We start from the raw sequence: 26,546 nt of genomic DNA, 5'->3' as shown, positions 1-26,546 counted from the left end.
TGAGGCTAATGAGTACTTGGATTACTTTGCACATACCACTTATGTAGTTTGAAAAATTATAACACATTTTTAGAAAGAATTCTTTTAAATGTGTTTAAAATTTTTAATCATTCTGTATTTAAAGAATTGAGTGTAAGGTTTGTCCCTACCCTTTTCCTAGTGCTAGTTTTTTGTTGTTGTTTGTTTTGTTTTTAATTGATTTTAGAGAGAGGAAGGGGGGGAGAGAGAGAGAGAGAGAAACGTATATCTGTTGCCTCTTGCACTCGCCCCACCTGGGGATTGAACCCACTACCTAGATATGTGCCCTGACCGGGAATCAAACCAGAGACATTTTGGTGCATGAGACTATGATCCAACCAGCTGAGCCACACCACCCAGGACCCTAGTGCTAGTTTAAGAAAACAGTAATATTGAGTCTTAGGTTTTAAAACCTGACACTCCTTATTCTTTCTGAAGCCAATCTCTTGAGGGCTAACTAATGACATCGCCATACAATACTCACAAAGTCATTGGCCTTTTCTTTGTTCACATTTTTTAAACTTTCCCATTTGCTTAATCTCCTACAGTACTATTGTATCTAGCTCTAAGATCTTCCTTTTAGGGATACTTTATCAGTAACACTTTCTCCTGTTTCCTACCAGTGAACGTTCCCTAATATTCAGGTATTTACTTGCTGCTCTTTCATTCTGTTGAAAATCTACATTTTCTTACTGTTTCAGCTCTTTGTGCAAAATCTTAAATCTGTTTCTCATATTTTCTTTGCTAAACCTACGTCTCCATTCATGCCCCTTTTCCAGTAGAGTTAACCATCTGTTCTGCTGACTAAGCCACTTTCTTAGTATCCTTAATTCTATTAATGGAATTGTCATTATCTTAGTCACCTGGATTTAAAATTTGAAGTTATCTTTTTAATTGCAAGGTACAGTTGATAGAAAAATCAATGACCATTCATTATATATTCCCTTAGTATGTGGCATGGGACATGGCATAATGCCAGGTGCTGAAGATGTCTTCCTGGGAGGATTTTGTATTCCATTTGGGAAATTAAGATATATTTTTACCACTTAAGATATTATTCATTAATTATAATAAGTATAATAAATGGCCATAGCCTCTTTAGGGTGAAGAATTCTTCACCAAAGGGGGTAGATTTGAGTTTATCATTAAGGATGGTGAGATTTCTCTCAGAAGACACAGATGGGCAGAGGTGCAGGGATTTGGATTGGATCAGAAACTGGGTACAGTGGTACAGTGGTGGGTACGTTGGATTGAGACTAAATCTAACCAGGCTTTGAAGTCTTGACTCTTCTTCCTTTGAACACTGATGATCATAATTCAAATTTGAATAGCACTTTTCGGTTTATAAAGTATCTATTACATGTGTGTAATCTTCCTCATGTAGACACATACACACACACTACTTTATTACTTCATCATTTCAGTGTCTTAGGAACCATTATACCTACTGTCCAGAAAAGTTTATAGGCTTAGAAAGAGTGATACCTGGTCATGGTCATATACCTAGTAAAGGACAGAATCTGACCTTCTGTTTTCATTAGATTACTTTTTAAAAATTAAAAATAGTGAATTTTTTGAGTTATGAAACATTTAAACACAGAAAAGCAGAGAAAATAACATCTTATGATTTGCCAGATTTTCTTCAAATCGAGTTTTATAAGAAACACAGCTAAATCTTTCCCATCCTTTCTTCATCCTTCTTTCCTTCTTTTGTAAGTCAGTATTCAGTACCCTGAGGTTGGTATGTATCATTTCCATCCATACTTTTAAAAAAAATGTATCTTTATTGATTCAAGAGAGAGGAAGGGGGGGAGAGAGAGAGAGAGAGAGAGAGAAACATCAGTGGTGACAGAGTCACTGATCGGCTGCCTCCTGCACACCCCCAACTGGGGATTGAGCCTGCAACCCAGGCATGTGCCCTGACCAGGAATCGAACCGCCGTCTCCTGGATCCTAGGTCAAGGCTCAACTGCTGAGCCACGCCCAGCCAGGCTCCATGCATACTTTTATTCCATTACTGTATCTATGTTTATCCATAAACAACATTAAAAAAAAAATTTATACAGATGCTCTTATAAAGGCATGCATATTTCACAAAATTAAAAAAAACTCATTTATTTAATAAATAGGCACTGTTCTAGGTGTAGGGAATATGATGGTGGATAAGGAAGATGAGGCTACCTGCCTAATAACATTTCAGGGGGGAAGACATATAATAAATTGGTAAAATTGATAATGTAATGCCTGGTTAGGTTAAGTTCCATGATAGAAAATCGAGGAGGGTCAAATGATAGAGAATGATGTGGGGGTGGGATGTAAGCTATTTTAAATGAAATGTTCAAGGAAGTCCTTTTTCAGGAGGTGACATCTGAGCAGTTGAATTAATTGAGAGAGTAAGTCATGTTAAGATCTGGGAAAAGAAAATGCCAGGGGAGGGAACATCAAGTGCAAAGGCCTTCAGATAGGAATGACCCTGGAACACTTGAGAAATGGAAAGAAGTCAAGCATAGTTGAGTGCAAAGTTAGGTAGGAGGATGGTAAGAAATGAGTTTGGAGAAGTCAAAGGCCAGATCATGTAGATCCTATAAAGTGATGTTAGGGAATTTGGATATTGAGTGTAATGGGAAGCCACTGGATAATTTTTGAGCAGGGGAATGACATGGTTGATGTACTTTTAAGATTATTTTCACACTGGAATTCTGTGAATAATGTGGAAGCTCTTTCTATGTTGATATGGAAAGGTCTTGAAGATACACTGTACATTTTTCTGTAACTGCCTTTTTTTCTTTTTAGTATAGCACTGTGTAAAAAAAGATTTTTATATATATTTGTATTTGCTTGTATTTATGCAAAATATTTTTGAAAGGACATAAAACATGTAAATGAAAGGGATTGCTTGTGAGAAAGGGAACTGATGATGGGGAGAAAATAGTTTTAAATCATACAGAAAAGTGTACACATCTTATCTATCCAGCGAGCTGAATTTTCACAAGCTGAACTCTCCCATTTAATCACCCAAAATGAGAAGCAGAACTTTACCAGGACGGCAGAAACCCTCAGGTTCCCTTCTAGTTAATACCCTCACCCTTTCCTTCAAAGGGTAATCACCATCGTGACTTTTACTAGCATGCATTAGTTTCTCCTGTTTTGTACCAGCACTCTTAACCCCATTCTGTTCATCATAATTTGTTGTAGATTAAGTACTCTTTTTATTTTAGCATTATGCAAGTGATGTATTAATAGATTCCTTTCGTTAAAAGGTTAGAACAATACAGAAGTAGATAGAATAAATCACACAGGATTCCTCTCTATTGCCTCTCCCCAGAGGTAACTTTAACTTCCTTTGTTTTTTCTTTAGTACATAATATGGTTAGTATTTAAAAATAATAATGATGATGATAATGGTGATGAGACTAGATTAGTAGTTAACATTTATTAAGCACTTTGTAGTGGTTAACTACTAATCTAGTATCTGGTCTTTAAACTCCACTCCTTTTGTCTCCCCCTTCATTGTATCTCTCCATTGCACATATATACTCTCTCACACACACATGCATTATCCTGTCTAGCCTCCGTTATATTCCAATATTGCTGAATAAGATCTCACTCAGCCAGGCCTCTCTCCTTTCTGTCGTAGGAAATGCTCTATTCATGTCTTCTCATAACTTTTTTTGTTTATATCCTTTTGTCTTTGAAATTTCCCTGCTCAGCTTACACAACCCAGCCATGCCTTTACTTTCTGATTCAGATGACTTATATCCTATGTCCTTGATGTAGCTACAACTGAGATCAGCCCTTCTTAAAGTTTGTTTAGTACATAACACTTTATAGTCCGAGACCTATTACTGAAAAATGTGTTTTCATTCTTTGTTATAGAGCTGCAGTTTAATGTAGCCAGTTTTACTTACCTGGCAAAAATTATCCTATGTAGGATTGGGCATATTTATTCATATGTAAAGAGTATATTCTCACTTCTCTGCACCCTTCTCCCCATGGTTCTAACATAGCAACAAAGCAGTCTAGATAGCTACTACTAATTGATTAGTGCCAGGAACAGTGCTTGGCACATAGTAGGCTCTCAGTAAGTATATGCTGAATGAATGAATCAGTTGGCTCTGAAGATGAGATCTATTTGCTATGGCTTTTTGTTTTTAAAGCACTATTATCGCTGTTCACAGTAAGTGGCACATAACAAGCAATAATTATTTGTTGAATTTAATTCAGTTTTATTTTACTTTATGTTTAACTGGATTTTAACTGAGCACATACATTCTTTTCTGGGAAGATGCACCCTCAATACAGAATAGTCCTGATGCTAGAATTTGTCACAGGAGAGCTGCAGCTGTATTTGGCAATTTTAGGCACAAGAAAGGAAGCATCTTTTATTATTGACAACTTTTTTCCAGCATACTCCTGCTACTTCACTGGTTGCTCATTGTCTGTAGTTGTCTGTGTAGTCACCACAGGGGATTTTACCCATTCTTATCAGTGGAGTGCCATTGCACATCACTTCCTCTTGTCATCAACTCGAAGAGCTTCTTAATGGTGCAGAGTAGTGGTCTGCCTGGAGCAGGTTCATTAACTTAACATGCTTAAAATATCACAAAAGGCAGTAGGAATTATAAAATTATTAACTGTCCTTTTCTGGGTTAAACTTTGAATTCTCTTTAAATTTATTTTGCATTCTTAGTTTAAAAAATAGATACTTTCCATTTTTCTGGCAATGATGTATGTGAGGATTTATTTGAGGGCTTGGTACATTTTGTCTTATGACAACCTTTAATAAAATTTGCATCTAATAATGTGATTGAATAAGACCATGCCTTTTGCCCAAACCTTATGTCTGTGAAACATTTTAAAGAGAATAATGACCTTAGGGAAGAGCTAGATTTTTGTTCAAATCAGGACATATCATGTTCAAAATTGACATAGCATGTAACATGGGTTTCAATGAAGAAAAGTACTTCAGAATCAAACCTTAGGCGGCCATTTGGGGGCTTACTAGCCTGACCAACAAAATTAAAATCTAGATGCTGTTGTATTGTTGGATAATAAGTAGAAAGCAGAGCAACCTGTTTTTGCTATTGGTTATCCCTTGGCATTGCCTGTGAATTATTTGTTCATATTATGAAGAAGAAATTGAGTAGTCACAGGACTTTAGAGAAAATTTTTCTTTCTAGACTTAGGCTTTTTTGTTTTACTTTGTAATGCTTTTCTGCTCTTATATAAAAATAACATACTTTTCAATTATGTTGATTTTAATGTATGTTAATTGCATTCTTTAAATTAGGGATCTTATCCTTTCCTCCTTTCTCTTTCAGGACTTGAACCAGTGAAAGAAGCTTATGGCAGTTAAGAAGATAAATGTCCCTCTTCCCTTTTTAATTGGAACTTCTGCTTAGGACCCGTGTATGACTTTTCATCTGTGATCTGTTCATTCAGTAGCCACTGACTTTGAGTTGCAGGAAGGTCTCTGAAGATTTATATCAAATGACGTCAATGGCCAGCTTGTTTTCTTTTACTAGTCCAGCAGTAAAGCGATTGTTGGGCTGGAAGCAAGGTGATGAAGAGGAGAAATGGGCAGAAAAGGCAGTTGATGCTTTGGTGAAAAAGCTAAAAAAGAAAAAGGGTGCCATGGAGGAACTGGAGAAAGCCTTGAGTAGTCCAGGACAGCCAAGCAAATGTGTCACTATTCCCCGATCTTTAGATGGACGCCTGCAGGTTTCTCACAGAAAAGGCTTACCCCACGTTATATATTGTCGTGTTTGGCGCTGGCCTGATTTGCAGAGTCATCATGAGCTAAAACCATTGGATATTTGTGAATTTCCTTTTGGATCTAAGCAAAAAGAAGTTTGTATCAACCCATACCACTATAAGAGAGTGGAGAGTCCAGGTAGGTTTTACTCCGTTGAGAAGAATTAAAAAAACTTCTCTCTTGCTGATTTGCGTTTAACCTGATTTAGTAATTAAAAGGTTATATTAGCCTTGTGTTTTTCTTCTTAAAGATTTTAATTTTGGAAGGAATACTGGATTTTGAATTCAGCTTTTTACATATAGATGATATAGCTCCCAAGTGGCTTACCTCTAACTCATTATTAAGGAGTCAGTTATATGTACTCTCTGCCATTCCTGTGAATGACCTGTCTCTATTTGATCTAAGGCCTAAGCTCCATGTGCATACTACATCCCACTCCTTTTTGTCTATTTAAGAACTTTTCCCCAGCATTATATTTTTCCTCTCTATTTGACTATTTGTGAGAGCTATAAGGATGTCATAATACTGCCCATCCTAAACTGAAAGTTAAAAAAGAATTCCTGTCTTGGCCTCATACCTCCTCACCCCCAATCTTCTGCACTATTTCCTCTAGTTCTTTTAGAGGAGTGTCCATTTTTATTATCTTCACATTTCTTTCCTCCCATTCTTCCTTGACACCCCTCCAGTTAGTCTTTCTTCTCTACCATTTGACTTGTCAAGATCACTAGGGACTGCCTTCTTACAGATAGAGGGGTCAGTCATTCTCAGTCCTCATCTTGTTTGCCTTCCCAACATCATTTGATATAGTTGCTTTCCTTCCCTCTCACTCAAAACTTTTTTTTTATTGGCTCCTGAAACACTATAGTTTCCTGTTTGTGCTTAGCTGCTTTGTTGGTTTATTTTCCTATTTTCACAGGACTTAGTCTCTAGACAATTTCTCCATGTATCTTTCCTCTAAGTGTGCTCTCATTCTGTCACGTCTTGAAACCATCTATTACCTCACGCTAACATTTAGAACTCCAAAGTCAACCTTTCTTCTAAGATTTAGACTTGTATCCAGTTGCCTACTTGATATTTCCACCTGAATATGTCCAGTAAACATATATTTAATGTCTAAATAAGACTTTTGATTTTTTCTCCCACCAAGTCATTTGTTTCTCCAGTTTTTCTTATTGAAGTCAGTGGCACCAGCATTCCTGCAGTAGCTACTTATAAGCATCTTTGATTTTTCTCTTTGAAGTCCTGTGTTTGAGCTGTGAGCAAATACTCTTTGCTGTACCTCCAGAATATATCTTGATAATATCATCTCTCACCATCTCTGATACCACGGTTCCAGTACAGAGTATCATCATCTTTCACCTGCAGTAGTCTTCTAATTGATCTGTCTGCCTCTTTTTGTTCCTCTCCAACCCAGTCTGTTTTCTATATAGCAGATAGAGTGATAGTTTAAAATATATACCAAATCACGTCAATCCCTGCCCTCTATTACACTTAGAGCAAATTTCTACGAGACCCTACATGACCTGTCAGACTTCCTCTATTCTTTGGACCTGCCATATTCCTGCATCTAGGCTTTTTTCTTGCTGTTTTCTTACTTACAGTACTCTTCTCCCAGGATCTTTATATGGCACATTTTCTCACTCCATTCAGTGCTTGCTCAGATACCTGCATCATTACGTGACATTGTGTTAGACATTTATTTTGTTTATTGACTGACATGAGCAGGACCTTCCTCTATCTCATTCTGTATTGCATCCCCAGTGCCTACAATAGTAATATTACCTGGCACTTTAGAGATTGTGCTCAGTAAATAGTTTTTGTAATGAGTGAATTGTATAAACTGAGATACTAGCTGCATGCATTAGTTATCTACTGCTGCATAACAAACTACCACAAGTTAAGTGGCTTAATACACATTATTATCTCATAGTTTCTGTGGGTCAGGAGTCTAGGCACCACTTAACTGGGTCTTTTGTGTTGGTCAGGGCTTGGACCTCATCAGGCTCAATTAGGGAAGGATCTGCTTGTCAGCTCCTGTGATTATTGACAAGATTCAGTTCCTTGCAGGCTGTTGGACTCTTGCTAGTTGTCACCTGGAGGCTGCCTTCCTTTGTTTGCCACATGACCTCTTCATAGATAGTGCACATCCATGACAGCTTACTTCTTCAAAGCTGGTAGAAGAGAGAGGGTCTTTTTGCTGGAAGGCATATTCTTACGGAATGTTATCACATACATCCTATTAGTTTTGCCATATTCTGTTGGTTAGAAGCAAATCACAGGTAATACACTTAAAGGGAGGGGATTCTACAAGAATGGTACACAGAGATGGTAGTTATGGTAGTCACCCTGGAGTCTGTGCCACAGGGAGTTTTACATGGAGATAATAGAAGCCCAGTATGGTAAAAAGGCTGTGAAAATAATACTGAATGTGGAGACTAGCAAAAAGAATAGCAGGGATGGTGTTGTCAGAGAAAGTTCAGTTTAAGGGCTTTAATTGGTATTTGAGGTGATTCTCAATTTCTCATTGAATCTAAAGAAATCTGTAGCCTGAAGGAGTTGATGAAGAAAGGAAGATGTGTGGATTTAATAGAGAAGCGTAGTCTGAAAAACTCCCTAGCTTGATATTTTCTAGGAGTTGCTGGGAAAAAAGTCTAGGAATATAGTGTATTCCCCCATAGGCGCAGCTATTCCCCCTATAGAAATGTTTTAGTTTTTATAATCCATTTTTCTCAGCCATGATTCATTCTATAGAAAAGACTGGGGCATAGCTCTGGTATGCTTAAGCAAGTGAATCAAGCATCTATGATACAGGATGGATCACTTTATGGTACTAGTATTAATAAAGTGGTAGTAGTAGTAACTGTAATAGTAATACACATTTATTGAGCACTTATGGACTGGGCACTTTTCTAATACTATGAGGTTATTTCTTCATAGGGTTAGAAAATGGTACTAACATTTTAAAACCTAATAAATTCACAGATAAGGAAACCAAGGGAAGTAACTTATACAAGATCACATTGCTAATATATAGTGGAGCCAGAAAGTATTACAAAAAAATTAAAAAAGATGGAGGATAGTTGGAAAAGAAACATAGAGGGCCAACCCAGGTTGCCCTCTATAAAAGGCAAGACCTATTGTATATGCAAGGACTCAGAATTTACACACTGTTTCTTAGGCAGTTAATTGAGGAAGATGAGGTCCAGGAAATGAGATCCAACAGGAGAGAAAAGAATGGAAGTCCAAGGACTTCAAATTTGCAGGAGACTTAAGTAGCAACCAGTCTAGATTTTAGCAAAAGGATGGACAATCCGGGGGAAAAAATGGAATCAGTGTACTTTTTGGTTTATTTTGTGGCATCTGGAAAATAATATTGATAGGAATGTGACTGATCTGTTGGACTTCTGGAAATATTAGTGGTAAATATGATTAAGCAAATGAAGGAACAAGGCAATAATTAACTGTAGTATAAGCACTCTTCACAAAAAAATGTAATCTTAGTACATACTTAGCTCAACAATGCATAATCTTTATATAAACAATGGATATTAATTTAACAAAAATTTTTTAATATAACTTTATTATTGTGGGGAAGGGGAGTGGGAGCAGGTTAGAATGAGATTAAGAAAGCTACTTCATTTGCCATAACAGCAGGTGTACAAATAATGTCTTGAAATCAATAATAGTAATATAAACATTATCTAGCAGTACATAAAGTATTAGAAAAAATTGGCTAAGAGTTTATATTTGTCTCTGGAAGCAATATATGAGGAGACTTAGAAGTTGCTGTTTTTATTATAATCTCTTGTAGTATCTGTGTTTTAAAACTATCCATGCATTATTTTGGATGTAAATAATTACTAAAAAATGTGTATAGATATACAAATAAGAGAGAAGTCAATGATTTTAGCTCTGCCTTTAAAAAAATAAAGTGAAGAAACCCTTACTGGATTGAATACTTAAGTAGTTATTTTACTAAGTCTTTCAGATTGCTAGTTAGCTAAACATAGAACTTTTTACTGTCTAATGCCCTCCTACTCTCCTGTGGCAGCGAGCTGTCCCATCAGTCTGTGAGAGGGACAGCAGTTGGTAATACACAGTAGAATACAAATAGTTGTAAACAGATATTACCAGCATAATTACAACACTAGTTCAGTAAAATAAAAAGAGACCAAAAAAAAAGAACAACAGTACAGATAAGAGCTCTGATTCCTCAGGTACATCCTGCTTCTGGAAGGAGAAGGATGACCTAGTAAACTTAAAAACAGATGGATTTTATTGCTGCTGAATGATGTCAAAGAGATTTTCAGAAGTGAAATTACATTGACAAGTGTAGGAAAGCTGTAGAAGAGATGAACTGGTACAGTAAGAGTTTGAAGAAATTAGGTTTGTTTCTGATTCCTGTGGTGAAAGGTAATCAGATATTTGTATGCGCTTGATCACTGGGGTCTTTAGAGAAAGTGAATGTGTAAATAAAGTGTATTGTTTTAAAAATGTATCTCTTAAAATGTTTAGGCTTTGTTGTATAGATTTTCATTATGGTCATGTTTAGAAAATTGATTTTGATTGAAGACTTATACATAGGAAAGGTTATTATTTTGAGTAGGGAAAACTTTACTGAAGAACATAAAATGTGAGATCTCTCAAACTAAGAAACATGAAATGTTCAGAATTGGAAACATGGAGGCTTTCAGGATGTCTATACAGCTGAACTCAACTTCAGTCTCTCCGTCTTGCTTCCTGGTTCAGTGGCTAGGCCAGCTGTTGATCCTTTCTCATTTCACTCCTGGAATCTCCCCATCTCCTCCTTGATTCTCCCCACCCTTAGCACTCCCTTGTGAAAGCCTCCTAGTTCTTTAAGGTCCAGTCAGATACTATCTTTTCCACAATATTTTGTTTGATTCATTACCAGCTGGAAGTACTCACCTTTGTTGAACTCTTATTGCATTAATGTTTTTTTGTATTATGGTTTTAAAATATGCCTTATCTCCTGTAGAACAGGAATGATATCTTTCCTGGGTGTTCTGTCTTCCAGAGTACTTTATACATGCTAAATGCTTAGAGAGTTTTTGGTTTCCTTATTATGTAAATAGATTCAAGGTTCTACAAAGCAGTCCTTCCCATAAGTGAATTGTATAATGGGTTTACAGTCTTAACTGAATCCTTTCCATGTACCCCTTAATGTGCATGAGATATTTGCTTTAGTTGTTGCTGACAGATGACTTTTGATTTTTGCCTTTCAGTCTTACCTCCAGTATTAGTGCCTCGTCATAATGAATTCAATCCACAACACAGCCTTCTGGTTCAGTTTAGAAACCTGAGCCACAATGAACCGCATATGCCACAAAATGCAACTTTTCCAGATTCTTTCCACCAGCCCAACAACACTCCTTTTCCCTTATCTCCAAATAGCCCCTATCCCCCTTCTCCTGCTAGCAGCACGTATCCCAACTCCCCAGCAAGTTCTGGACCAGGAAGTCCATTTCAGCTCCCAGGTAAGAATTTATTTTATTGATACAAAAAAATAAACCCTAAGAATCAGCAGTAGTTATACTGCTGGCCCTCTGGGTGAACTGCTCTATGCTAAGAGCTAGCTATGTCAGACTCTGTATTCTTTGGTAATTGATTTACAGAAGAGTTTTGGATTTTATTTTGCCAAATACCGTATGTTTACATATTTTCATATAATACTAAGTCCCATTTATTGAGCGCCTTTTATAACTGATATTGTAATGAAAGATATTACATTGAATTTAATCTTCAACATGTGAGAGAGATATTATTCCTGTTTTACAGATGGAAAAATAAATTGATACTAATTCCAAGAGTTTAAGTACCTTGCCTCAGGTCACACAGCTAATAAATGGAGGTTCAGACCCAAGTTTGTTTGACTTTAAAGTCTGTACTTTTTGAACTTTACTACATTGTTCGTCAAATCATTTTAGACTTTGAAAGGTTAAAATGAATTCCAGTTATCTTTAATTAGATAACTGACTAACTGATTTGCCTGGAGAAAGATAAGTAGATTATAATTTATCATGTTTCTAACTTGTTAATGGTATGTCAAGTCATGTGCAGACACATCTTTTGTCACTCTGTCAAATATTTGAATGCCTATTGCAGGCGGAGTCATATGTAAGTATATTCTTTGTGGCTTCTCTGTAGCAAAATATCAATTGATGTTGTTCTGTTTTGTTTTTTTGAAGAGGAATTAAGTACCAAACATTTAACTTGCTGTTAGGTATTTGTTCAAAAGCTAATTTTCATACTCTTTCCTAGATTCAGTTTTTATTGTAGCTCTTGTTTCAAAATATTATCTTGTACAAACCTTGGGGTTGAAAGACAAATTATATTCAGTCTTTATAGTTACTGAGACAGGGAATTATAGCTATAGCTTTTGCAAAGAATTTCAGCCATATGTGTTGGAACTCAAAAGATTTTCTAATTGCATTCCATTTCCTGAGAGAATTACCTAGCCATTTAATAAGGCATAACAGCCCTTTTAAGGTGTTGCAAAAAATTAAGACAGCTGCTCTTAGTAGTGATGGCAAATTTTGAAGGAGCATAGTTTTATTTTCCAGTTTTAAATAACAATAAACAGTATGTGATGAGGTTGATAATTTAAAAGTGTCTATAGATACATACCCATACTAGGAAAATTGTGTCCTTCAGATTGCTTTCCAGTGTTTGCAGTTTCTCAGAGCATATGATTCTAAGCAAATAAAGGTGAATTTCTTGACCTTGAATTATATTTTAGTGAGTTTTAGCATTAATCTTACTATACTGATTATCCCAAATATATGTGGACTTACAGTAGGTTTTCAGTAGCTAATAGTCGTGCTGTCTTTTTTCCTTTTCCTTTGCGCTAAGATAGCATCCTTCATTTTTGTGTGTCTGTGATATTCATTAACGAACTCTGCTGGTAAACATGAATTTTTAAATGCTTTTAGGATAACTTTGAACAGGACGAAGACTTTAACTATTCTTTTGGGAATTTAACTTGTCTCATTTTCTTCCTCTTAGCTGATACCCCTCCTCCTGCCTATATGCCACCAGATGATCAGATGGGCCAAGATAATTCCCAGCCTATGGATACAAGCAATAATATGATTCCTCAGATTATGCCCAGTATATCCAGCAGAGGTAAGAAAATGCCATGTTTATTTTGTTGTTCTTGCTCTTTTGTTTGCTTGCATCTTAACTTCTTAGCCACTTTTAAAAAATAGCTTTATTGAGATATAATTTATATATCATAAAACTTATCCATTTTAAGTGTATGAGTCAACAGTTTTTGTAAATATATAAAGTTTTACACCATTACGACAGTGGAGTTTTAGAGCATTTCCATAACCCTTTCAAAATATCCCTTGTGTCTGTTTTGTAGCCTGTACCCACTCCCAGACCCATCTTCAGAGGCCCTCTAATCTGTTTTCTATATCTGTAGATTTGCCTTTTCTGAACATTTCATATAAATAGAGTAACATTGTATACTCTTTTGCATCTAGCTTTTTTCACTCAGCATCATGTTTTCAAGGTTCATCTATGTTGTTGCATGTATCAGTAGTTTCTTTTTATTGTTAAACAAGCATTCCATTATGTGGATGTACCACATTTTTTTTTTATCCATTCACCAGTTGGTGGACATATGAACTGTTTCCAGTTTTTGGTTAGTATAAACAATGCTGTTATGAGCATTAGTATATAAGTCTTTGTGTGGACACTATTTTTCATTTTCTTGGGTAGATACCAAGAGTGGAATTTCTGAGTCATATGATAAGTTAACTATTTAAGAAAAACTGCCAAGTTTCTCCAAAGTGGAAGGGCCATTTTCCATTCTTACCAGTAACATATGAAGGTTCCAATTTCTCCACATACTCTTTTTTTTTTTTTTTTAAATATATCTTTATTGATTTCAGAGAGAGGAAGGGAGAGACGGAGAGAGAGATAGAAACATCAATGATAGGAGAGTTGTCATTGATCGGCTGCCTTCTGCATGTCCCCGACTGGGGATTGGGCCTGCAACCTGAGCATGTGCCCTGACTGGAAATCGAACCGCAATCTCCTGGATCCTAGGTTGATGCTCAACCGCTGAGCCACGCCTGGCTGGGTACCATGTACTCTTATACTTGTTATTTTCTATTTTTTTATTATAGCCATTCTAGTAGGTATAAAATGCTGTCTCGTTGTGGTTTTAGTTTGCATTTCCCTAATGAGTAATGATGTTGAACATTTTTTATGTACTTATTAACCATTCATGTATCTTCTTTGGTGAAATGTTTATTTAAATCTTTTACCCATTTTTAAATTGCTTTGTTTGTCTTATTATTGCATTGTAATTGTTCTTTATATATTCTGGATAGAAGTCCGTTATCAGATAACTGATTTGCAAATATTTTTGCAGTCTGTGGGTTGTCTTTTGTCTTACTGGTATCTTTTGAAGCACAAAAGTTTTTAATTTTGATGAAGTCCAGTTTAACAGTTTTTTTCTTTTCTGATGTTGCACCTGAGAAATTTTTGGCTATCCCAAAGTCATGAAAATTTTCTTATGTGTTTTCTCCTAGAAGTTCTATAGCTTAGCTCTTAACGTTTAGGTATATGATTCCTGTTGAGTTAAGCTTTTTGTATGATAAAGGTCTAGATTCATCTTTGTGCATGTAGACATCCAGTTGGTTCTAGCATTGTGTTTGTTGAAAAGAGCATAATTTCTTTATTGAATTGCATTGGCATTTTTTTTTCAGAAATCAGTTACATAAGAGTTAGCATTGCCCTGGCTGATGTGGCTCAATTGGTTGAATGTCGTCCCATTCACCAAAAGGTCGCTGGTTCAGTTCCTGGTCAGGGCACATGCCAGGTTTTGGGCTCAATCCCCAGTAGGGGGCATGCAGGAGGCAGCCAATTGATGTTTCTCTCTCCCTCTCTCCCTCTCCCTCTTCCTTCCTCTCTCTCTAAAATCAATAAAAACGTATTTTTAAAAAGTTAGCATTTATTTCAGGACACTGTTTTACTCATTGACCTGTATAGCTATACCTCATAGTCTTGATTATTAAAGCTGTATGTGAGCTTTGCAAACGAGAAGCTTGAGTCCTTCAACTCTCTCTCTTTTAAAATTGTTGGGTATTCTGTGTTCTTGGCATTTTCATGTCATTCTAGTATCAGTTTCTCTATTTCTTTCCCCCACAAAACCCCTCTTTGGATTTTGTTGAGTTCACATTGCTAGATCAGTTTAGGGAAATTTGCCATCATCTTCCAGTGCACGAACGTGGAATCTCTCTCCATTTATTTAGATCTCAGTTTTCAGTATAAAAGCCTTTCATGTCTGCTTTTTTAAAATTTATTCCTAAGTGATTGGAATTTTTTTAATTTCATGTTTGGATTATTCTTTATTAGTATATAGAAATACAATTGATTTTATTTATCCTCACCGAGGATATTTTTTTCATTGCTTTTCAGAGAGTGTGGAAGGGAGAGAGAGAGATGGACGGGAGAGAGAGACATTGATGTGAGAGAGACACATCAATTGGTGACTGGGGCCAGGGATTGAGCCTGCAACTGAGGTACGTACCCTTAGCCAGAATCAAACCCGGGACCCTTCAGTCCACAGGCCGATGCTCTAACCACTGAGCCAAACAGGCTAGGGATACAATTGATTTTTATATATTAATCTTGTAACCTGTAACCTTGTTGAGTTCATTGACTAGTTCTAATAATGGATTTTTTATGTGTGCATATGTGGATTCCTTAAAGACATCTAAATACAGAAGTATGCTGTCTATGGATAAAAACCAGTATTTTTTCCTATTCAACCTGTAGAGACATCTGAATACAGGAATATGCTGTCTATGGATAAAAAAACAGTATTTTTCCCTATTCAACCTGGATGCCTTTGACTTCTTTCTGTCTTATTAAAGGGCATATATGAAAAACCTACAGCTATCTTCATGTATCTTCATGTATCTTCATAAAAAAGACTGAATTGCTTTCCCCATACACTTGGAAACAAGGCAAGGATGTCTGTCACTCTTACTTCTATTCAACATTGTTCTGGAGGGTCTAGCCAGTAAATTATTAGTTCTCTTTTATTCCTAGTTTGTTGAGAAGTTTTTATCATGAATGGGTGTTGGGTTTTTCAAAAGCCTTTTCTATATCTATTGAGATGATCATGTGTGTTTTTGGTCCTTTTTTGAGTAATAGGGTGTATTACATGAATGGATTTTCTGATGTTAAACCAGCCTTATATTTCAGGGATAAATCCCATGTGGTCAGGGTTTATAATCCTTTTTTATATATTGTTGTATTAGGTTTACTGATATTTTGTTGAGGATTTTTGCTTGTATACTCATAAGTGATATTGGTCTGTAGTTTTCTAGTGATATCTTTGACATTGGTATTGGGGTAATAATGGCCTCATGGAGTGACTTGGGAAGTGTTTTCTCCTATTTTTAGAAGAGTTTGTAAAATACTGGTATTATTTCTTCTTTAAATATTTGATAAAATCTACCAGTGAAGGCATTGGTGCTTAGACTTTTCTTTGTGGGAAGATTTTAAAAACTGATTCAATTTTTAAAAATTATATGGCTCTATTTAGGGTGAATGCTTTTTCTTGAGTCAGTTTTGGTAATTTCTGTCTTTCTGGAAGTTTATTCATTTCTTTCAAATTGTCTAATTTGTTGGCATAAAGTTTCTCATAGTATCTTTGTAATATTTCTGATTTCCGTAGGGTTGGTAGTTACGTCTCATTCCTGATTTTGGAAATTGGCATCTTGTTCGTTTTTTTCTTTGTTGGTTTGGCTAAAGGATTGCCAATTTTGTTGACCTTTTGAAAGAACCAACTTTTTTTTTTATTGATTCCTACTCTAGTCTATATTATTTCTTTTATTCTGCTTACTTTAGGTTTAGTTTGCTTTTCTTTTATAATTTCTTAAGGTGGAATTTTAGGTTATTGATCTGATTTGTTCTTTTTTAACATAGCTGTTAAAAACCATTAATTTCTCTCTAACCACTCCTTTAGTTGTATCACATAAATTTCGATATGTTTTGTTTTCATTTTTGTTAAGTTAAAAATATTTAAAATTTCCCTTATAATTTCTTGTTTGACTTTTGGATTATTTAGTTGCATGTTAATCAATTTTCAAATATTTCAGAATCTCTCAAATTAATTCCATGGTAGGCATTGAATATACTTTGTATTCAGTTTTTAAATATTTATTGCAACTTGTTATATACGTGTTTTTGTACAGCCTGTGACCTAAGAATGGTATTTAGATTATTAAAGGGTTGTTAAAGAAGAAGACTATGTGGCAAAGATAGTATGTGGCTTGCAAAACCGAATGTTTGCATTCCACTTGATAATGGTATATAATCCTTTTTATATGTTGCAGTATTTGGTGAGCAGAAAACATTTGCCAACACTTGGCAGAGCATATGGTCTACTCTAGAGAATATTTCATGTGCCTTTGAAAAAACTGTGTATTCTGATGTCATAGGAATAGGATCTATGGATTTCAGTTAGATCAAGTTGGTTGATAGTATTGTTCAGGTCTTTTGTCTTAATTTATTTCTAAATGTTTTATCAATTATTGAGAGTGGGAGATTGAAGTTCCCAACTATTGCTATTGAATTATTTACTTCTGTTTTCAAGTTGGCTTTTGCTTTGTGTACTTTGTGGACTCTTGTTAAAGTGTACAATTCGGTAACATTCAGTACATCCACAGTGTTGTGCAACTATCACTATTATCCATATCTAGAACGTTTTCATGATCTCAAACAGAACTCTGTGTCCATTAAACAATAATTCCCCATTCTCCCTTCTTCTGCCCCTTGGGTAACTACCATTCTGCTTTCTGTCTCTGTGAATTTGCCTATTCTAGTTCCCTGAGTGGAATCATATAAAATGTATCTGTCCTTTTGTGTCTGGCTTATTTCACTTAGCATAATGTTTTCAGGGTTTATCCATGTTGTAGCCTGTAACAGAATTTCATTCCTTTTTAAGGCTGAATAATATTATATAGTATGTATATACCACATATTATTTACCTTTGTATCACCTGATGGACATTGGGCTTTTTTCCACCTTTTTGCTATTCTGAATAATGCTACTATGAACATTGGTGTACAGGTATCTGTTTGAGTTATATACCTGGGAGTAGAATTGCTGAGTTTTATGGTAATTTTAACTTATTGAGGAACTGTCAAACTTTTTTCCACAGTGGCTGCACCATTTACATTTCCACCAGCTGTACATTAGGATTCCAATTTCTTCACATTCTTGTCAACACTTTTTTTAAAAAAAATAGCTATCCTAATGGGTGTGAGGCGGTATCTCATTATGGTTTAAAAGCCACTTTGTTTTGAGATTAAACTCCTTAGTTGGTCACAAGTTTAGAAGTAAGATTCTCCCATTTCTTAAAAGAATGGTGTTTTTGTGTGTATGATATGTGTTTGTGAGAATACCAAAAGACTGTCTGTCACATTATATTTTTCCAGGAGCCCCATGTTTCTAAAATCAGTTAAATTTCAGGCTCCCCAATAGTCTTGTTAATATCTGAATAATGTGTTTGCTTTTTCAAGGTTTAGAATTTACCCAGGAATTTTGTCATACTAATTTGCTTGTAATTCATAGAATCTGCCTTTATTTAGAGCAAAATGTCTCGGAACACGAATTTCTGGATTTGAGTTCCTGCATCTCTACTTACTTGCTTTGCAACTTAGGGTAGCTTTTTAAAAAAATCTCTAAGCCTAAGTTTCTCCATTTGTAAAATAAGTAGAATATATGCAAAGGGATTATTAGTATATTGATTGAATGAAACAATATATGTACTGATCTTAGCATACTGCATCAGGTAATAACCAATAAATGATATTATCATCTTCCTTCTGAAAATACGGACAGTATTTACCCCAACAATCGTTTTCCTTTTCTTCTTTCTCCCGATTCTCTAGAGACCAGATAGTGCCGTTTGTTAGTGTGGTATGTTAGGTGTTCCTTGGAGTACAATTTGTCTCAGCTGAACAACTGAGTCCCTTTAGAGGAACTTGGCACATGAGTCTTCTCATCGTCATAGATGTGTTTTTTCACCAAGATTTTTCTCATTTCAGTCCTATTTTGTGTGTTTTCTATTTTTCTTTGACAGAGAGGTAACAAAAGGAAAATCAGAGTTAAACTGCAGTGCCTGGAGTCACCAGTTAATATATCCTTTGCCTTGAGCAGAGGCAAAGCTTTTCTTTTTGTTCTTTTCTTCCTAACTAAAATTGTCTTTTTAGTTTTGCTTAGCAGTTTTCCCCTACAAGCTTCTTCTCATTCTTGGCTCTAGCTTCCCCGACACTATTCTTATAACTTCCTGTTACTCATTTGTATGTGTCTTTGGTTATGGACCCCTCCTTGTTCCATTTTTGTATAAACTTCTTTAAAATCTGAGCTGTTAGGATTTCTCTCTATGGGTCCACTTTGATTTATTGTTTTCTGTTTTCCCTCATCTGAATTCTTTGCAATTCAATAATCAGAATTAAATTTTAAAAGTTAACCAATTCTTTTGCACTGCATACATAGGCCATGTGAGCACTCTAAAGTTTTTCTTACATGTTTATCCCTGCTTTTTTTTTTTTTTTTTTTAAATCCTCACCCAAGGATATGTTTTCCATTGCTTTTCAAAGAGAGTGGAAGAGAGAGAGAGAAAGAGAGAGATTGGTTGCCTCCCCTACTGGCCCAGACCAGGGCAGTGGGTCGAGCCCGAAACCAAGGTATGTGCCCTTGGCCGAAATCGAACCCAGGACCCTTCAGTCCTCAGGCCGACACTAACCACTGAGCAAAACTGTCCAGGGCAATCCCTGCTTTTTTAAAAAGTAAATTGAGGGTCCATGACTTCTGTCTTATTACAGCTCCAAAGCAGACACCCTACTATCACTGGAGGAAGAGGTTCCATGGCCCTCCCACCCACTGTGTCCATTATGAATTGTTGACTTTTACACAAATAAGAATTTGGTCAGTACAGATGGATGCTCCTTGACTTAAAATAAACCCATTGAAAATTGAAAATGTTTTAAGTCAAAAAAGCACTTCATACACTTAATCTACTAAACATAATAGTTTTCACACAAAATACCAAGGAGCACCATGCAGCACATTTGCTGCATTGTATGTTGAAAGTATGTTTATTTTCATAAGAAACCGTCAAACTGTCTTCCAAAGTGGCTGTACCATTGTGCATTCCCACCAGCAGTGAATGAGAGTTCATATTGTTCCACATCCTTACCAGCATTTGGTGTCCTTGGTGTTTTGGATTTTGGCTATTCTAATGAGTGGCAGTGGTATCTCATTGTTATTTTAATTCACATATGCTTATTTGCCATGTGTATGTCTTTGAGGAGGTGTCTGTTATGTCCTTGATCCATTTTTTAATTCGGTTCGTTTTCTTGTTGAATTTTAAGAGTTCTTTGTATATTTTGGATAACAGTCCTTTATCAGGTATGTCTTTTGCAAATATTTTCTCCCAGTCTGTGGCTTGTCTTCTCATTGCCTTGACAGTGTCTTTTGCATAGCAGAAGTTTTTAATGAAGTCTGGCTTATTGACTATTCCTTTCATGGATCATGCCTTGGTATTATATCTAAAAATTCCTCACCTTATTCAGGGTCATCTAAATTTTCTCCTACGTTCTCTTCCAGAAGTTTTATAGTTTTGCATTTTACATTTAGGTCTGTGATGCATTTCGAGGTAATTTTGGTGAAGAGTGTAAGATCTGTGTCTAGATTAATTTTTTTACATGTGAATGTCAGTTGTTCTTGTACCATTTGTTGAAAAGATGATCTTTTCTCCATTATTGCCCTTGCTCCTTTGTCAAAGATCAGTTAATTATATTTATGTGCGTCTATTTCTGGGTTCCCTTTTTTGTTATTTTGATCTATTTGTCTGTTTTTTTTAATCTTCACCTGAGGATATGTTTTTATTGATTTTTTTTTTTCTTTTTTTAGAGAGAGGAATGGAGAAGGAGATGGAGAGAGAGGGAGAGGGAGCGGGAGAGAAAGAAACATCAATGTAAGAGAGTAACATCAATCGGTTGCCGCCCGTATGCACCCCTGACCTGCATATGTGCCCTGGCTGGGAATCAAACACGCAACCTTTTGGTGTAGGGGACAGTGTTCCAACCAGCTGAGCCACATTGGCCAGAGCAATCTGTCTTTCTGTTCTTTTTTCACTACCACTCAGTCTTGACTGCTACAGCTTTATAGCAAGTCTCTAACTTGGATAGTGTCATAGTGTCAGTGTTCTGATTTTGTTCTTCAGTATTGTGTTTGCTGTTCTAGGTCTTTTGCCTCTCAATATAAACTTTAGTATCAGTTTGTTGATATCCAAAATGATTTGCTGGGATTTTGCTTGGGATTGCATTGAATCAATGATAGACCATGTTGGGAAGAGCTGACATCTTGAGGTATCATGTTTATGAATATAGTATAGCCACTTATTTAGTTCTTTGATTTCTTTCATTACAATATTGTAGTTTTTTCAAAGATCTTGTACATATTTTTTGTTTGATTTTTACCTAAGCATTTCATTTTTTGAGTGCTAATGTAAATGGTAATGAGTTGTTTTTTTTTTTTAGTCCTCACCTGAGGACATATTCACTGATTTTTAGAGACAAGGGAAGGGAGAGAGAGGGAGGGAGAGAAAGAGAAAGGAACAGAAACGTTGATGTAAGAGAGAAACATCTATCAGTTGCCTCCTGAATGCTCCTGGAGCAGGGATTGAACTTGCAACCTAGGTATGTGCCCTGACTAGGAATCAAACCTGTGACGGTTAGGTGTACGGGCTGATGCTCCAACCAACTGAGCCACACCAGTCACGACAGTGGTAATGAGTTTTCAATGCCAAATTTCACTTGGTCATTGCTAGTATATGAAAAGTGATAAAGTTTTGTATATTAACCTAGCATCCTGCAACCTTGCTGTAATTATTAGTTCCAGGAGAGGTTTGTTTGTTGTTGTTTTTGTTTGTTTTGTCAGTCTTTTCAGTTTTTCTATGTAGACAGTCATGTCATTTGTGAAAAAAGACAGTTTTATTTCTTCTTTTCCAATTTGTATGCATTTTATTTCCTTTTCTTGTCTTCCTGCATTAGCTAGGACTTCCAGTATGATGTTGAAAAGGAGTAGTGAGAACATCCTTACCTTGTTACTACTAATCTTAGCAGGAAAGCTTCTAGGTTTTCACCATTAAGTATGTATGATGTTAGCTGTAAGTATTTTTATAAATGTTCTTTATCAAGTTGAAGAAGTTCCCCTCTATTCTGGTTTCCTGAGTGTCTCACTTAGTTTTTTAGTTCAGATTTTTGTTTAATATAATTTTATAGATACTGGTATAGTTAAATCTTTTAGGATGCTGAAACAGGTTTGTCACTGCAAATTTAAACCTGGATTAGATCCTGCTAGAAAACAATTTAAAATGTGATGTTGGTGCCCAGCCAGGTGTGGCTCAGCAGTTGAGCATCGACCTATGATCCAGGAGATTGTGGTTTGATTCCTGGGCAGGGCACATGCCTGGGTTGTGGGCTCAGTCCCCAGTAGGGGATGTGCAGGAGGCAGCCGATCGATGATTCTCTCATCACTGATGTTTCTATTTCTTTCTCTCCCTCTCCCTTCCTCTCTCTGAAATCAATAAAGATATACTTTAAAAAAAAAGTGATGTTGGCTATCCTTGTATTTGTGTAATTTTTTAAATTGTCATATTCAAGGCATTTTGGAGTTTGTTTTTTGGATACACACTCAGCGTTAGGAAGGATGGTGAGACTAAGTGAAATATCTGAAAATTTTCTTTTTTATATAGTGCTTGGGTTGGGTTAAAGGGAAACACATAAAGAATCTGGAGTCACCCAGCACTAGCAGGTTTGGCTTAGGATAGCCAGTATCACTTCTTTTTTAAAGTATATCTTTATTGATTTCAGAGAGAGGAAGGGAGAGGGAGAGAGAGAAATGGAAACATCAATGATGAGAGAATCATCGATCAACTGCCTCCTGCACATTCCCTACTGGGGATTGAGCCCACAACCCAGGCATGTGCCCTGCCCAGGAATCAAACCACAATCTCCTGCATCATAGGTCGATGCTCAGCTGCTGAGCCACGCCTGGCTGGGCACCAACATCACATTTTAAATTGTTTGGCTTAGTGTCAGCTCTCGGACTGAAGGGTCCTGGATTCAGTTTCGGCCAAGGGCACGTACCTCGATTGCAGGCTCACTCCCTGGCCCTGGTGAGGGGACTTGCAGGAGGCAACCCATCGATATGTCTCTCTTACATAGATAGTTTTTTTTCTCCCTTTCACTCTCTCTGAAAAACAATGGAAAAAATATCCTCAAGTGAGGAGTTAAAAAAAAAAGAAAAGAATCTGGAGTCTTATGATAATTATTCATTAAATAAATAAATTAAATAATTAATTAAATAATAATTTACTTAATTAATCATTCATTAAATTATAATTGTTCATTAAGCATATTTTGTTTGGTTTGTTCACAGATGTTCAGCCTGTTGCCTATGAAGAGCCCAAACATTGGTGTTCAATTGTTTACTATGAATTAAACAATCGTGTTGGGGAAGCTTTTCATGCATCTTCTACTAGTGTGTTAGTAGATGGATTCACAGACCCTTCAAACAACAAAAGTAGATTCTGCTTGGGGTTGTTGTCAAACGTTAATCGTAATTCGACAATTGAAAACACTAGGCGACATATTGGAAAAGGTAATTTTGTCATTTCTCTGCATTCCCTTGAATGCTGTCTTTGTTGTGCTTGCTGTGTCCTATGCAAGGTGCTGGAGCATACAAAGCTTAAGGCTCAGCCTCTGCCTCAAGTTGCAGATATTGAAGTAAAGACATAATTAGTCCTCTTTTCCTTACCCTGCTTCATTGTTCTTCATAGTACTTAGGATCTGAAAGCATATTATTTCTATGTTTATATTTTTAATTATTTTTCTCCACTGGACTATACGCTTTACAGAAATCTGCCTTGTTTACAGCATCTTCAGCAGCTAAAACAGCGCCTGGCTCATAGTAAATACACAAGAAATATTTGTGGGATATATGAATGCTGTGGAAGGATTAGGATTTTATAATTACATTTATGGAGTATTTTGGGTTGAGATGATGTGTAGAAATTTCCATTATGTTGGAGGAAAAGGATTTACAGGTAGGAAATCCAGTTTGAGTGATATAAATCTTCAATAGCTTCACCATCACCCCTCCCACCTTTTAATTCAGATAATGAAGTTTTATTTATAATTTGTCCTGCAAGATAGTTACCATAACAAACAACTTCTCACTGCAATGAAATGTCAGTCTCTTGTATCAAGTGGTCAGGAAGGAAGTCTGTCCCAGGTAAAGTGTATTGCCTGTTTCTTAACTTTTGTTTTTACCACTTGCTGCTTTTTGCTTCTTTGACTTGAGAAAATCTTAGTCTAAATACTGAACAAAAGGTAAATAACTATAATTGTAATGCAATTTCTTACAGAAGGGATTCAGAAAAATACTATGGCCAAAAATAAATTGAAAAGAAAGTTCTCATTCTCTTTTGACTTTAGCCAACTTGATTTTTTGGGTGAAAGGGCTCACTTCTGTGCACTGACTTTATTGCTAGAGTAGAAAAAATCAAGAGAAAGCTGCTTGGTGAATTCTGGAATTCTGGAACCCATTTGCACTTTCCCCAAAGTATATTATATAGTTCTAGGACCCTTTCTCCTATGGCTCATTTTAAGTTGCTTAGGAAAAAAGTTTTTAATGTCACAGCCTAATACAAGTCTGTGACTCCCATGTATGCCAGTGGTATGTATGTAGAAGGATGGCCTTTTTATCACTGTTTGCAGTAGTGAAAAGTTGGGAACAACTTCAGTTTAGCTGTGTAATTTGAATTTTTAATATTTTTAAAATTGTAACTTCATATTTATATTTAAAATTTTTATTTTAATCTTTTTTAAATGTATTGATTTGAGAGAGGAAGAGAGCAAGAGAGAGAGAGATTTATCATTCCATTTATTTATGCCTTCATTGGTTGATTCTTGTATGTCCCCTGACTGGGTGTGGAACCTGTAAGCTTGGCATATGGGGTCGATGCTCTAACCAGCTGAGCTACCTTGCCAGGGACACAAATATTTTTTTAAAGGAAAGTAAAATCTGCCATTTAAAGACTCCTTTTTGTGGCCTTAATTTACATATGTGCCTTAGGGGTTTTTTTGTTTTGTTTTGTTTTTAATGTTACTCTTCCCTCCATTAGCAGAAGGAGTGCAAAACTCTGCCAAATGACTTGTGTGATAGTTGATAGCACCAAGCATTCCTTTGAAAGGACTCATCATAAGGCGCTTTTGTGTGTGTGTGTGTGTGTGTGTGTGTGTGTGTGTGTGTTGCCTTTGCTTTCTCTCAAAGAGATGATAAGTGATTGTTGGAAAAGGTAAAAACTGTAAGATCTGATAATCTAATATGCTCCCAACTTGAGTCTTAAGTCTTAGTTACTGGAGGACAGTTTTAGATTTAGGTAGACATTAACCTCTTGATTATCTTTGGCAGTGTAAGGCCATCTAGTGGTACCTTTTATCTAAAGACCGTGGGGAGTTTGCTGTGGATTAGTGGGTGGGTGTTCTGGGTTGCATTTCATACTGCCTCTTTGGTTTCATTAGACTGCTTTGTTGACTCTTGTCATGCCTGTCTTTTTAAGGTGTTCACCTGTACTATGTTGGTGGAGAGGTGTATGCAGAGTGTCTCAGTGACAGCAGCATATTTGTACAGAGTAGGAACTGCAACTTCCATCACGGCTTTCATCCTACCACTGTCTGTAAGATTCCCAGCAGCTGCAGCCTCAAAATTTTTAACAATCAAGAGTTTGCACAGCTTCTGGCTCAGTCTGTCAATCATGGGTTTGAGGCAGTATATGAGCTCACCAAAATGTGTACAATTCGAATGAGTTTTGTCAAGGTAAGTGGGTTGGGACCTGTAGCTTAATTTGAGTCACTGTGAATATGTATATTATATGTCTGTAGGATATAATTTTTAAAAAGCCATTATTAAATGAAAGGTGGTAATTTTGACCTGATTTATTGGTTTTTAAATGAAATTCTTGAATCTGTAACTTTGACCACATGATAAGTCTATGATTTTATTTTATAAACCAGACATAAAATGCACAATACTGATTTTGATGTTGAATAGGGGCTGAGTTTGTAAAGAATTTAAGTTAAAGACTAAATTGCTAGAGAGCATTTAATATTAACATTTGAGTTCCCTAGCTTTAGCAGTTTCAATTATTATTAGATCCCATTAGAGTAACTTAAAGAATTCTTTAGGATACTAAAATTATTTTCCTTGTATCTAAGTTCTGTTATTGAGAATTGCAAAGTTTAAAGAACTTTTCAAATTTATCATTTACTCTTGGCCAGATTTTATTGGCATTCCAAAGATGGTGATGGCTCATGAACAAAATTTGGGAAGAATTTTAGTGATCTATTTAAGCAACCTATACTTGGTCCTTATGGATTTAGCCCAAGAAGAGCAACTGTCAAATGCTATGTGTGGGTGTTTTCTTTTTGGCACTTAGTCCCACAGTCCAGTGCTTCCTTGCTGCTTTGTTATAGGTCTGTCATAAGCATCAGTTTATCAGTAGCCTTGAAGGCACTCATTTCCTTTCCCTTCTGTAAAAACATGACTTTTGCATAATCTTTTCTGCCCCCGTCCCTGCCCTGTTCCCCTGTCCCAGCTCCCCAGACTAATTTTCCTGGGCCAGAACTACTACTATAAGTGGTAAAGCAGAGAG

At 36.1% G+C, this 26,546-nt stretch overlaps 1 protein-coding gene across 6 annotated transcripts in view; it reads left to right on the top strand.

Annotated features, from left to right (window-relative positions):
- The window catches only part of SMAD5 (SMAD family member 5), a 45,806-nt gene that overhangs the window by 13,716 nt on the left and 5,544 nt on the right, over positions 1 to 26,546 (top strand). For all 6 annotated transcript variants that reach the window (XM_081134086.1, XM_081134087.1, XM_081134088.1 and 3 more), the window contains 5 exons: positions 5,339 to 5,910; positions 11,016 to 11,267; positions 12,796 to 12,915; positions 23,270 to 23,491; positions 25,455 to 25,711. In XM_081134086.1, the coding sequence (XP_080990212.1) occupies positions 5,508 to 5,910; positions 11,016 to 11,267; positions 12,796 to 12,915; positions 23,270 to 23,491; positions 25,455 to 25,711 (1,254 nt within the window). In that variant the 5' untranslated portion in view covers positions 5,339 to 5,507. The remainder of the gene's footprint in view (positions 1 to 5,338; positions 5,911 to 11,015; positions 11,268 to 12,795; positions 12,916 to 23,269; positions 23,492 to 25,454; positions 25,712 to 26,546) is intronic.

Source organism: Miniopterus schreibersii, assembly GCF_964146895.1.
Source record: "Miniopterus schreibersii genome assembly, chromosome: 4".
Classification (NCBI taxonomy): domain Eukaryota; kingdom Metazoa; phylum Chordata; class Mammalia; order Chiroptera; family Miniopteridae; genus Miniopterus; species Miniopterus schreibersii.
This window is presented reverse-complemented; position numbering and strand designations above follow the sequence as displayed.